This window comes from Streptopelia decaocto (assembly GCF_964273445.1).
Source record: "Streptopelia decaocto genome assembly, chromosome: 7".
Taxonomy (NCBI): Eukaryota; Metazoa; Chordata; class Aves; order Columbiformes; family Columbidae; genus Streptopelia; species Streptopelia decaocto.
Window position 1 is genome coordinate 6,685,142 of NC_138661.1, and position 13,763 is coordinate 6,698,904.

The 13,763-nt window shown below is 47.3% G+C and overlaps 1 protein-coding gene across 1 annotated transcript in view; it reads left to right on the forward strand.

Moving 5' to 3' along the window:
- Window positions 1–1,726: 1,726 nt before the first annotated feature.
- Window positions 1,727–13,763, forward strand: part of PRKCH (protein kinase C eta) — a 121,620-nt gene continuing 109,583 nt past the window's right edge. The window contains exon 1 of the mRNA XM_082059466.1: window positions 1,727–2,224. Within this exon, the coding sequence (XP_081915592.1) occupies window positions 1,865–2,224 (360 nt within the window). The 5' untranslated portion in view covers window positions 1,727–1,864. The remainder of the gene's footprint in view (window positions 2,225–13,763) is intronic.

Consider the following 13,763-nt stretch of genomic DNA (forward strand, 5'->3'; position numbering starts at 1 on the left):
TTAAGTCCCCTTTCCTATTGCTATTATATATGAAACTCTGGTGCAGCAAAACACTTTAGGTTGTGTGATTAAGCAGAGGAAACTTTTAACTAGCAGATTTTGGTCTTCTCCCTGTTTGTGCCAGTAAACGTGAGCCAGTCATTACTTCAACCCAACAAAAGATTTCTAAATCTTTAAGTCTTTTATAGAAAAAGACTGCTCTGTGTTCACTTGGCCATACCTTCTGTGAAAAGACCTGGAGCTGGTCGCTTCCGGAGACTCTGTGGTAGCTGGATTTCATGCAGTTTAGCGACTTCTGAGATTAAGCCTGTGTTCCTTCCCAGGACAAACTGTCCTAACCAAACTAAAAAAAGTTCTTAAACACTTGTTTTCTCCAGCTAATAGTGACAGATCAAGGAACTTAAAAGGCTTGCAAGGATACCTGTCTAAAGTTTGATTTAAGGGTCTAAGAGTTTTTCTGGCAGAACTGTTGCTTCCATGTGAGGAATGATCACATTATGGAACCTGTTCCACCGGCTCTCTCTGAGGAGGCAATAGGAGCCCTGCTCTGTCTGGCTTGGTGCTCCTGCAAAATGTGGAGTGCCCAGAAGGAGAAGAGGGTTTGGGGAGGAGGGCAAGGAGGAAAAAGGGTGGGAAACCAGAGGCAGTCTGCTAGGGAATGGGCAGAATGTGAACGATGAAGGGCTGAAGGGAGAGGAATAGGCTGGAAAAGTAAAAGAAAAGAAAAAAGATGAAAGGAACACACACACAAAAAAGAGGCCGCAGTCTCTCAGCCAGCCTTGGCACCATCCAGCTGTCGCTGGGACTTTCAAACAACTGCATCTTCTTCCGCTGCAGGGATTGCAAGCTAATTCAGGGAATGTAGGCCAAACAGCATCACCAGGAAAGCAGGATTTCATTGTTCCCCTGCCCAGTCCACACCAATTTGACGTGAAGTTTGGAAATCCATTAAAAGTATTTCAATTCTGACTTCATTAAGTGCAATGAAAACCCCAAAGAAATCCACCCCAAAACAAACCCCGCGCACAGAGTGCCAAGAATGTTAATCACATACAATTAATCCCAAGATGCAGAGTTGTAACATTAAGCTTTTCAACAGTAAAAACAACTTATCTTTCCATTATCTCTACAGGTTGCTACAGTTAAATGCGCTGCTTCGGTGCTGCACAAAACAAAGTCCAAAGCAGCTGAGATGACACCGGGCTGTGTCACCGCCCTCCCGGTGCAGCTGTGCCGGCGATTACACCGCAGGTGCGACCAGGGGCAGCCTCGGGAGGTGTGAACCGGGCCAGGAAGGGACTGCGGCAGCCGGGGGGTGTGCGGGAGACCCGGGGGGTCCGCGCCCCGTGTGTGCGGGGCAGGGAAATGTGTTTGCCCGGCAGGCTCCGCGCCCCGCACTGTCACTGTTCGCCCCGCCGCGCTTCTCCTGGCTCCCTCGGCGGGGCTCCCGGCCGCACCTGTGCTATCAGCGGGGGGAGCCGCCGAGGCCGGGCCGGACCGTGCCGTGCCGTAGGAGCGCCCGTCCCGCCCGCTCCCCACCCCGTGCCCGCCCTCGCAAGGCGGGTTGGCAGCTCCTCCCCGCCCGGCGCCGTCCCACGCCCCAGGTGTCCCGAGCCGCGCCGCTGCCCCACGGCAGGAGAGGCCCGGGCCGGGCACTGCGGCGGTGCTGGGCGGCGGAGCGGCTGCCCGGGGCCGCGGGAGGTGGGCGGTGCGCGGGGGGCGGCGGTTCCGGGGCCCCGGCATGGCCCGGGGGCGGGTGCGCCGCCGCCGCCCGGCCCCCTGAAGAGACGCGGCGGGGCTGGCGACCGGCCCGGCTCCGCGGGAGAGGGGTCTGGCTCTCCGCCGGGCTCCCGGCGGGGCGGCCATGTCCGGAGCTATGAAGTTCAACGGGTACCTGAAGGTGCGTATCGGGGAGGCGGTGGGTCTGCAGCCCACCCGCTGGTCCCTCCGGCACTCGCTGTTCCGCAAGGGCTACCAGCTCTTGGACCCCTATGTCACCATCAGCGTGGACCAGGTGCGCGTCGGGCAGACCAGCACCAAGCAGAAGACCAACAAGCCCACCTACAACGAGGAGTTCTCTGCCACGGTTACCGATGGCCATCAGATCGAGCTGTCCGTCTTCCACGACACCCCCATCGGCTACGACGACTTTGTGGCCAACTGCACCTTGCACTTCCAGGACCTCCTGCGCTCCGCGGGCCCCAGCGACAGCTTCGAAGGCTGGGTAAGTAGCCACCTCAAGGAGAAGCTGGAGTCAGGCTCCTCTCTGAATGAATGAAGGCGCTCGAAGGGTATTTGCAGAGCAGGGGCTTGTCCTTGCACGCCTGTACTGCAGATGCAGGCAGCTCAGTGTGCGTCTGCATTTACACAGGTGTACCTTCGTGCATGTCTTTGTGCCCTTGTGCTTTAGATTTGCTCATCAGTCTGCTCTTTCAGCTGATGCATTTGGAGCAAAAAGTCTCAGCTGTCATAGTTTGAGGGTCAAGACCCTGTAGCTGAGGGCTGTGAGCTCTCTCCTCTTGGTAGATATAGCAGAGAGGAGACTTGTATATCACTGTCACAGTCCACCTGCAGACTCTCACAGTCACATACCTTCCTTTTCCTGCTTAGCACACAGAGACAGGCTTGGGAACTTGCATACCTGGGGTTGGATGTATTTCTGCTCAGATCTACACATGCTTGCACAACTGTTTGATGTGTGCGTGCGAATTTCTTTGACTTCTTAACAGAATGGCAGGACTGGCCTTGTGTCTATGATGTACACCACTGCGCTGGGTGAACACAGTTTCACTTGCAGCTAATTCTAGGTTATTTCCAAGTAGATGTCACTTGCATCTGGCCCAGAGAACCTCAGTTATGTCTTAGTCCTAGTAGTAAGTGAAAGGAATAGTACAGGCTCTGAAGTTGTTGCTTTGCTTTCAGTACTGTATTGCTCCAGACAGTAGTTTGCTTTTAAGTGTTAGATTAAAAAAGAAGGTTAAAAAACAAAAGACATTTCTTCTCGGTGGAGACCGTGCAGAAGAGCTGAGAATTTCCGAGGTTAATACAGGTATTAACTTTTTGAGGCCAGGAAGTTCAGCACGTGTGGTCAGGTAACCACCACAATAAAATCAGACACGGAGGAAGGAGAGCTGACATGTAGAGAACAGATAGGCATCTCGATCGTATCGCTGGGGAGGAGGATGGTACTTTCTGTTCTCAGCTGGTGTCTGTGACTGAGGTGTGATGCTACACCTCTGGGGTGATTACAGGGGAATACCAGCCACAGAACTGGTTCATAGGTGTATATTGGTACTTTTTCTTTTTCTTAATTCTTATTGTGTACCCTATGGATAGTCTTGAGGTTTGTGCATTAAAGATAGTCACTCTTAGGCTAGTGGTGCCACTGGAGAGAAACTGCTCCAGGGACTTGTCCTAGAACACTTTTAAATACAGAGCAGACCTCTGTGGGCCAGGGCAAAGGAGTGAGCTCAGGACAGAGAAATGTGGTTTTGAGGGGTTTCTTTGTGTTTGATTTTTTGGGGTGTTTCCTCTTTGCTGTTGAGAGAGGCCCCATCCTCTTGAGAGGCCGTAGTCCTGGTCGCACTGGTTCTGGTTACATGTGGGATGGGGCTGGTCTGTTGGAAAGCTGGTGGCCTTATTCACATTACTAAAACATCTATAATAATATTGCCGCTGGTGTGGATGGATTTGTGTCCAGGGGCCCACTGATTCTTTCATTTCATCCATCCTGCAGTACAGATTTTTAGGGCAGATGTAGTCTGTGCCCTGAAATGCTTGTTTGGTCTTTGGTGATGGAAAAGTTTCTTATCCCTGCTGGATAGGCGCATGTTTTATAAACTCCTGTGAGTTGATGGGTGTGATGGGATGGGAAATCTGCAACATTTTTTAACCAGACTGATGTAAACTGATGTTATTTCTGGGCATGTAGACAGAGGCTGAGAGCTGCTACTCTCCTTTCTAGTTAATGGCTATAAATTACAGCTGGGGTGGATTTAGTGGGGAGTGAGCAAGTGTTCATCTTCTGTTCCCTTTCTCCTCTCTCCCTGCTTTTGACTTGCTTCGTTTCCATCTCACGTAGCGTGCAGCCAGGATCACATGATGACAGGGAACAGCATCTTGCTCTGATAATCTAATATGTCTTGATAAATCTAGCAAGGCTGTCACGGGGTTTTGTGTAATCAGAAGAGTAGGAAATGCTGGTTTGTACTAACGCCAGGTCCAGGAACTGCTGGCACGATACAAGACCTCACAAAGGATTTGTAGATGATTTGCATCACCTCCACTTCAAAATCCTTCATGCTGCCCTCTTTCCATCCCCAAAGCAAAAGCACATACAGGCAAGGAAGGAGTGAATGGAGTGAGGGGAAAATTGGTGAATCCTCAAAGTTTAACCTGGTTTACACTTAATTGTCTGCACACAATGTTTCGTTTTGATTTGAAATAGAATTTTCCCGTTCACTTACCAGGTAAACTCCACATGCTCCTTGGATTGCTAAGAGCCGGGCAGGGCAGCTGGCTGCCTCCGCGCCCTGAGCATTCCTCCGGATTGCCGGGGATTACCTGGGACGTTCCCTCAGCTCACGTGCTGGCCTGAAAGTTTTGGCCTGAGCTCTCGGGCTCATGCTGCCCTGTTTATAAATGTGGATTTTCTCCTGCTATTTAAGAAAAAAAAAAAAGGGGGGGGGGGGGATTAGTTGTAACATTGGTCACTACCTCTGGTGAGAACTGTAGAACTGTCAGCGAGAGGCAGGTAGGAGCAGTCAGTGTGGAAGCGTTGGTGCTTCCCGCATGACTTGCAGGTACATCACTGCAATTATGACCCCAAACACTTACGCACATGAGTAAGTGTATGGACGTGAGCTGTCTCATCAGTAATGCTTCTACACCTGAGTCATCCCACCGAGTACTGGGACAGAGTTCTCCATTCAAGGTTTGCATTAAAATCCATGTTCCAGAGGCTCTTCAAAACTGATCCTTTTCCTCCTAACTGTTTTGATTGTTGTCTGAAGTCTTTCTAGCAAACACGTTGGCACAGTCTGGATATTTTTTAATTTGCCTGTAAGTTGTTAAACACATTTGACCAATTTTACACAGATGAAATCTGTAAGAGCTCATTAACTTCAAGATCCTTCTGTTTCCCATTTCTTATATTTACTCATCAAGTTGCAAAGCACTAGTTTTTATTAATATTGTCAATTAAATGCCATCTTGCCTTCAGCATGCTTTAATGTAGTTAAAACCGGGAGCGATCTCTCCGGTACCTTGTTCTTTCTGGTAGGCATTTTCCTGTGTGGGTGTGAAATTGTGCAAACCTGAATGGCAGCATTTTACACAGGTGCGCATGACCCTGCCAGGTGCAGCGCAGCGGAGGATTAAGCTGGCTGCTGTCCGAAAGCTGCTATGTTATGATTTACGTCAGGGTTGAAACTTGTCTTTTTAAAGCGTTTAATTTTGCACTAGCATGTGCTAAACTCTTTTTACTCAGCATATGCATCTTTAAAAGGTACTATCCCCTCTTTAACTGTCTCTGAGTGCAGTATAAGAAGCAGTGATATGTCAGTGAAACAACACAAATAATTTGGAGTACTGTCTTGTAACTGAAAGGGGAGATGTTTACCATACACAGGATTATTCCTCTGAGTTTTATATAGTAGCCGAAGTAAATTTCAAGCTTGGGGAAGCACTATTTACAGATACTGAATTGCGTTGTTACTAAGGAATTATTTGATTACGATTGTAAAAATTGTTAGTCCCTGGGTAGAGATGTCATAATTTAACAAGGAGTTAAAATTAAACCTTGATCTTGAAGTAGCGAATTATCAGATTATACCAAAGGAAATTAGATAACAGATGGACTGTAAGATTAATGAGCCAATCGCAATTTCCTGATGAGTTTGTTACCATTTGCTCATGTGTGCAGGAAGAGATTAAGACAAATAATTCTAATGAATTCCTTAACTTGAGCTTTTTCGCCTGTATCCTTTTCTAGGAGTTTTTTCTTTCTGAAGGCAAAAAGAACTGTGTTTTACCCATGTTTATATGCAATTTTATTTATTGAACCTTCAACTGAAGAGTTAAAGGAGAATGCAACTTCTTCCCCAGAGCAACACGACCTTGGCAGAGAACAAGGGTGCTGCAGGTCAAATACGATACGGTTGCTTCTTGTTTTAACGCTCCTTTTGCTGCAGAGTGTTCTCCAGGTGGGCAAAGCTTGCATCAGGAAGCCAAAAATGCCTTATAACTGTTGACAGAGGACTTCGCGGTGCAGTATTTTGTGTCTGCATCAGCCTGTGCCCACCTATACAGGTGGGCTGCAGCTTGTAGAGCAGCAGTAAATGGAGTCTCCTTCCACAGGCAGTAGCAGGCTGAGGTGAAGAGCAATAACAATCTGTCCATATGACTTTGTTTCCATGCACATGACATGTACATGGAACTCTGATCTATGTCAAAGTCACGCTACGCATTAATTGCAAACTGGCCTTGAGTAAACTAAGCTGGTTCCCTGTTTCTTGATAAGTTTTAAGTTGTTTCTGTAATTATTATCACTGATGTGGAGTTATTATGTTGAATGGGAATAGTGGAGAGAAACACCTGCTGCAGGAGGTAAGAAAAAAGTTTTTGAAAGCTACCAGAATTTCAGCTTCTGTTTCTTTCCTTTAGCATACAGCTGTGCTTTGGCCCTGCGATCAAACCCTTCAAAATACAAGCGGAGTCCCGTGCACCGAGGCTACGCTGCAGCCTAAAATAAAGGCTGTAATAAACAGAGGAAAGAATGTTGCTCTTTGTCAGGTATTAAATAAACCTGGGGAGGGCTGAAGCTAATAACAGTTCTACTGATCAAGGTGGATAAGAGTAAAGCTGAGCGTGTCACGAGGAGCTGCACGCTTACTGCCTGGTTTCAGCATCAGAAGCTGAGCTGGATAGGAATCCTATTTCTCACTCATCCATGAACTCCTCGCCAATAAACGGCCTGTGTTTATTGCACAGGCAATAAATGCAACTGTGAGCATTCTTGGAGAACACGTGTTTTACCTGAAAGTGTGTTAGGCTGGACAGGTTTGATCTAAGTGTGAGAAGAGCCTGTTTGCGGTGGTCAGAGCCACTGGGATGCCAGTGGGGGTCTGTGGGATTGGAATTTGTGCCCTGGCTTTGAACTTGGGGTATGAGTCTGGCTTGCCTTGATACAGCTGAGTGCCCAGTCCTGTTGTGGTACCAGCTTTCTAGTGAGTTGCTTAGTCTGATTTTCCATAACTTTGTCTTGAAAAGACTTGCTTTGATGCTGTTGGAGTTGGGAAGGGCTCTGGGTACATCAGAGAGGTGTGCAGGAGAGGTGCACAGTTTCCTACACAGTGTAGTTTGGCTGGGACAGGCTGTGCGAGTGTCACCACATGACTTTCCCCAGTTGTGAGGAGCCACTGAGCCAAAACCTCAACTCAAACCCTACTGAAAGGTACCCAGGCTCTCTGGCTCGGCAGCATGGTGGGCACTCCAGTTTCCAGCCATAGCCCAGTGCCCCCCATCAGCTGGGAGAGTCCCCAGAGGGGACAGGCCAAGGGCTGACGCTTGGGTCTCCTCCAGCAGCATTGGTCATGGCAGAAGCAGCCCTGAGGGTGTCTGCAGCCCCGTGTCCCCAGCCTGGGGTTGCTCTTTTCAGAGAGGATGTGTGTGGAGGACGAGGAGGAGGAGGGGGCCGGGGCCAGCGGGGCGACCGCAGCACGAATGAGCCCAGCACCCCAGGAAGCTCCGTCCCCAGCCCGCTGTCTGCCACCGCCAGCCTCGCCTCGCTCTGTTCGTGTTTTATATTTAGCTTTCACCACTGGCCTTTCTGTAAAAAATGCATTTCATCCAGGCCATCTGAGGCTTTCTGTTTGGAGTATTTTCTGAGTAATGATTTGGTTTCTGGCCATTTTGAGCTTATAGGCAATAAACTCCGCAGAAAAGATTGTCAAGGGGACCATTTAAGCTATTGAAATGCCATTAGAAAGTCTACTGATTTACAGTGTAATTCAATATAAAAGCATATCCCTTACTGAAGTGAATAAGACTCCCACCCTTTCTTTGTAAACTATTAAAGCTCCTTTGATGTTTTAGGCTTGATTGTAACTATTGTGCTTTGCTAATACAATCAAGAAATCAGGGACCTTTTGAGTAACCATGGAGAAAAAGACACGGAGAAGAGTTATCAAGTGAAACGAGTTGCTGGCAGCTTTTGTAAAGGATTCTGGATCAGGCATCGTGCCTTCTTGCCTCCCAAATCTCAGCCTAGGTAGGCACGCAGTTAATATATGTCAAACCATGCTGCAGATTTAATTTATTCTGAATGCAGTGAGCAATCTTTGTTCTGATCGCTTATTCTGCCCCTGTGTTATTAGTGGGGCCGTGGAGTGAACCAGCCTGAGTCCCTGGCCACTGACCTGGCGCCGTGTCCTGATGGAGCTCACCAGGTGGCTGTTGCTCTCCCAAGCTGTGCCCTCAGTTGCGCTGGTACAAGAAGTTCTGGCTGGTTGCGAGGGAGAGACTTGCTTTATATAATTACATCAAAGATAGCAAATGTATGTCTAAAATAAAGTGCATCCTGAAGCTTCCAATTAAAGTTGCTAAGCCACTTAGGGTAGGCCAGACAAATGAGTTAAATTTCTGCAATGCCAATGACATTTTTTAATTCTTTGAGATCATGAGATGTTCTCGTTGCTCAGGGAAGTCAATCACTGAGGAAACCATCCTGTTTTATTTTGAAAGCCAGCGCCATGAACAGATGTAAGCTGGGCTTTGTTCTGTTAGCACGACGCTGTGTGAGAGCAAGCCTTCCTGAGCAATTCTGGTGCTACCGATATTCAGCGCTAAAATCTGGGCATCGGTGCTGGACCCAAGGTGATGGAAAAAATTGCTTTTTCACTGCCCCTGTGAGGCCTTGTGCGCCCTCGTTACACTAGACCAGAGGCATCTAATCGATGGCCAGATCTATCCCAGAGGCTGCCAGAGCAGTTTTACCGGCTGATGTCCCGCTGCCTGCTTTGCTTTGTCCTGGGGCTGCTCAGATGTGGGGCAGGTGGAAGAATTCATCTGGCAGCCTCCAGCTTGTTTTCAGCCACTATTTTCCTAACTGCATCTCCAGAAAGCCTCGTGCTCTCTAGCCCACCAGTGATCCATGTCCTGTTGGAGGGATTTAGCCTTCAAGACAAAGAGGTGCATCCACCACACATGGAGGATATCTGCATCTTGTCTGTGTGACAGATGGATGTCACATCCAGGGTCATCTCCTCTCAGTGTCACCTCGCAAAGCGATGAAGCCCAGCCTGGGAAGGCTAGCAGCTCTGCCGCTCTGGGTCTTCAGGTCTGGAATACGATTTCAGCTTGTCTGCTGGCTCTCCGTGACCCTGAGTGGGGATTTCTGCTCTCCATGATGCAGCGTGGACCTGCCCTTTGGGTCAACACAGCTCGTCAGAGCATCCTCAGTTCCAGAAGGACAGGGAACTGCTGGAGAGAGTCCAGTGCAGAGCCACGAAGATGATGGAGTAGAGCATCTCCTTTATGAGGCAAGGCTGAGGGAGCTGGGGCTCTGGAGCTTGGAGAAGAGGAGACTGAGGGGTGACCTCATTAATGTTTATAAATATATAAATAGTGAGTGTCAGGAGGAGGGAGCCAGGCTCTTCTTGGTGACAACCAGTGATAGGACAAGGGGCAATGGGTACAAACTGGAACACAAGAGGTTCCACTTAAATATGAGAAGAAACTTCTTCATGGTGAGGATAACAGAGCCTGGCCCAGGCTGCCCAGGGAGGTTGTGGAGTCTCCTTCTCTGCAGACATTCCAACCCGCCTGGACACCTTCCTGTGTAACCTCATCTGGGTTTTCCTGCTCCATGGGGGGATTGCACTGGATGAGCTTTCGAGGTCCCTTCCAGTCCCTGACATTCTGTGATTCTGATCCTGCTGTGACTGTTGTCACCCACGAGCTTCGCCAGCACAAAAAAATACGTCCACGCAAGACATACTTCTAAATGTGTGACTGAGTGTATGAGTATTGTATGTCTGCTGGGCATTAAACAAAATAAATTGATGAAGTAATTTGCAGTGTGAAATCACTTGACAGATCAGCAGAGCCCTGTAACCTCTCAGATGGGTGCAGGTGAGGAGGAGGATGTGAGGAACAGGCTGTGTATCTATGCTGTCTCAGGACATTACACCTAATAGTAAGAATTATAGTAACAATCTGACAATGTGCATCTAGGGCTGAGGAGAGGTTTGAGATGGTTGTTCCATATCCGAACACTAGAGATGTTTTTCCTGCCGTTGTCTCATACATTTAGCATCAGCCGTCCTCAGAGGGAGGATTTAAACGGGTCAGCTGGTCTGATTTGGTCTGAAAAAGCAGCTCATACCTCCCTACAGCACGTCTGGTTTCTAGCTCTCTCTGGCCTGCTCTGTGGTTTCTGCTTTTCCTTTAGTCGTTTCTTTTTTTTTTTTTTCTTACGTCTTTGTCATTAGTCTCCATTTTAGCATAGTACTGTATTTTATGTTTTTCATTTGAGTAAATTTAATTTTACTTTGTCATGTAAGCAAGATGTCACTGCAAATTAAGTTCTTCATACACATCTCCACTTGCTTTAGTATCTTAAACCTCCTAGAGTAGCAATGGAGTCTTAGTTTGGGTATCCTTTTATTACTTTTTGGATAGAAAATACACGTTCACAGTTTTATAGATGCTGTAGCAGATTCAGGCAGGGATCGGTCGTAACTGCGCCGAGTGCTGTGGGTGTGAGTCAGAGAGAGACACGTGCTGTCAGCGAGATCACTTGGGGTTGTGTCATTTCCCTGGGTCTGGATGGGAAAGAGGGGGACAGTTTTGCTGTGACGCTAAAAATCAGCATGGCATGTCTGTACTCCTAAGTGCCTTTATCTGACAAAACAGTTGCAAATAAATGCTGTCCCCGATAGCATTGGAGCTGGTCTGTCTACATGTGAGTTGGTCTCTAGAGTGTTTTTCTCCACCTAGGCTGGTCAGTGTGTTCATCTTGTACTAAATGTATTCAATTCTGGGCTAAGTTCCTTCAGAATAATGAAGGTGGTTTAGATCAAGAACAACTAATGAAAAACTAGCTTATCCTGTTTGAATTCCTGCTTTGTCCTGAATGTATTTTCCTTGGTAAACAAGACTATGTAACTTGTTTGTTTTTTTTCGCAGGAGTGAAGAGCAGAGGAAAAATATGTTGCTCTGAGTTGTGAAATCTGGGGATTGATTTACTGAATATTTTCTTCTATCTCATATTGTTCAATTCCTTTACATTTTAAATGCTTTAAATCTGAAGAAGAGAGGGAGAAACCCTTTCAGGCAGTAGGGCCCAATTCTTATCCTCCCCTCACATGTAAACTCTGGCACATTGCATGAGAAGATGCTCTCCCTACCTCACTTCTTTTTGGCGTATATTTTTAATAACATTAATGTGAAAGTCGTCTTTTTCCTTTCTTACTTGTTGTAAAATGTCACTCTATAAAAAGTTTGCTTGTGTCTTCTGTGAGATTTCAGCAAAATAGGAGCCCGGTGCTTGCCTCTGCTTTTGCTTGCAAGGTTTACATGGGTGGGTTCCCAAAGGCATCAATGGAGTTATGCTGCCAGCTTTGCACTGGTCTAATTCAGTGAAGAACTGGACATTTCTTTCTTCCTCCTTGTATGCAACAAGGGTTTATAATGATGTCTGGATTGTACATTATTTATTGAGGACAGTGAGTGCTCATGGAGCTCTGAGAAGGAGGAAGGAATTGGCTTCCGTGCAATGAGTTTATTTTCTGGGTCATTCACAGACTGAGGCATCTAACATTAATATATTCAATGCAAATTTATTCTGTAAGGCAGTTTGCTGCTTAGCCTGGAAGAAAATGTAACCATGTGAGGAAAATGTTCCTATGCAGCCCAAATCCATGGTGGGATTTTGTGTCAAAGCCACTCAGTTGGAACACACTAATGCAAAAGCTACACTGGTGTCAAACGTGTAGGGTGATCCTCCATCTCCTAATAGATCTTTGTGAGAGTATTGCTGCTGATAATCAGTTTGTGAGATGGAGCCCCACACCTAGCACTTTATTAGCTGTTTACTTAATAACGTGTAGGAGCTAAGCGAGGAGCTAAGCAAAGCTCCAGTGTAGGAGCTTTGGGTGCTCCTGCAAGAATGGCTCAGACTGGCTTGCGAGGGAGGGCGACTGAGCGGCGATGGTTGGAAATGACACGTGGTTTCCTTTCTTAATAGTTCAGCCTCTTGTCTCTGCAAGGGACTCATGAAGTGGTAGCTTACAGACCTACGCGAAGGGAAAAAAAAAAGCGAGTTTATTAATTATTCATTATTTATTATTATTGCTTAACATAGTGGGACATAATTGGGGTGGCTTATTAGCTACTATACAAACAACAAAGCTGTTCTTGGTTTGGTGTGTAGCAAAACTGGCTAGAAACCCTGCTGTGCCTAGCATGAGCCATCTTCCTTCCAAAAATTAGCCCCATCAGTACTTAGCAACTCATTTTGACCCCATTTTCAAATAATTAGCTCAAGTAATATTTTACCTGTTTTGCCAATAAAGATGATAAAATCTTTCCCCATCTTCTTGATTCTAGGAAGGAATATCTTTGACTTTACTTGGCAAAATCTTGCTAAGGGGTTTTGACATAAGAGTAGAATAACATCAAGTTCATTGTGCTCTTGTCCGAGAAAGGAGCAAGTTCTAGAGCTGCGCTAGTGAGCCCAGACAGCAGGGCCTTATTCTTTCCCTTTGAAGGCCAAAAGCGCTGTGATGCAGACCAAAGAAGTGGGCAATAATGTTAGAGAAGTAGAAATTATTTCTCTTGCATGTTCCAGATCTCTGTAGGTTGAGGCTAAGACTTCTAGCTCTACCTGAAGGATGGGGGGGACTGGGTTTACTGCTAAGGGGCTGTCTCTGCGGGCAAGGACTCACTGTACCCTAATCCTTAAGGCTTATTGGAGTGACAGTCTTGAAACAGAGAGTAAACTCTTGGATTCTGAAGCATCTGACTGGCTCAGGAATAAAGCATCAAAAATTCAGGCTATGCTGCACAACCTCACAGAATGGTTTTCAGTCCCTTGTAGTCAAAATATGTTCATGTGCTATTCCTTTAGGTGAATGCTTACAAAATCATCCAGACTAAGAATGGGGTTTGTGTTTAATCAGGAAGAAGCGCTTTTTCGGTAGAGTTGTGAGCTCTGGTGGTTGGTATGGGGCAGACCCAGGAGGACACCCAGCAGGTTTTTGTCCCCCCTCTGCCCCATGGGCAGTCTCAGTGTGGCGCTTCCTGCTCACATCTCTGCTTCTCGCCTACCCCGTTTCACAGCCGAGCTCGCTAAAGAAAATATCAGTCGAGGGCAGGATGAGTTAATGTGGTGGGCTGTGAGCTGTGGTTTCCGAGACATGCGAAAGCGGCGTCCATTCTGCTGCCTTTGCAGAGGAGTGGTGACGCCCAGAAGAAAAGGGGGGGGGGAAGATTTGGGGGGGACTGGGGGCAGTAATCTCCTTTTAATCAAAGTTTGATACTGAGATGGCATTTCCCTTTGCCTTGTGTCTACTGAAGAGCTTGATTAATGATTAATCAGTTCATCATCAACCCTATGTTCTTCCCAGCAGTTAAGCACAACTGCTGTTGGACGTGTACAAAACCACACTGGGATTTTCCCTGAGCCCCACCGGAGCTGGTGGAAGCCGTGTCTCAGAGCTTGTTGTGGATGAGCAGCTGCTGCGTGGGGCTGCACATCTGCA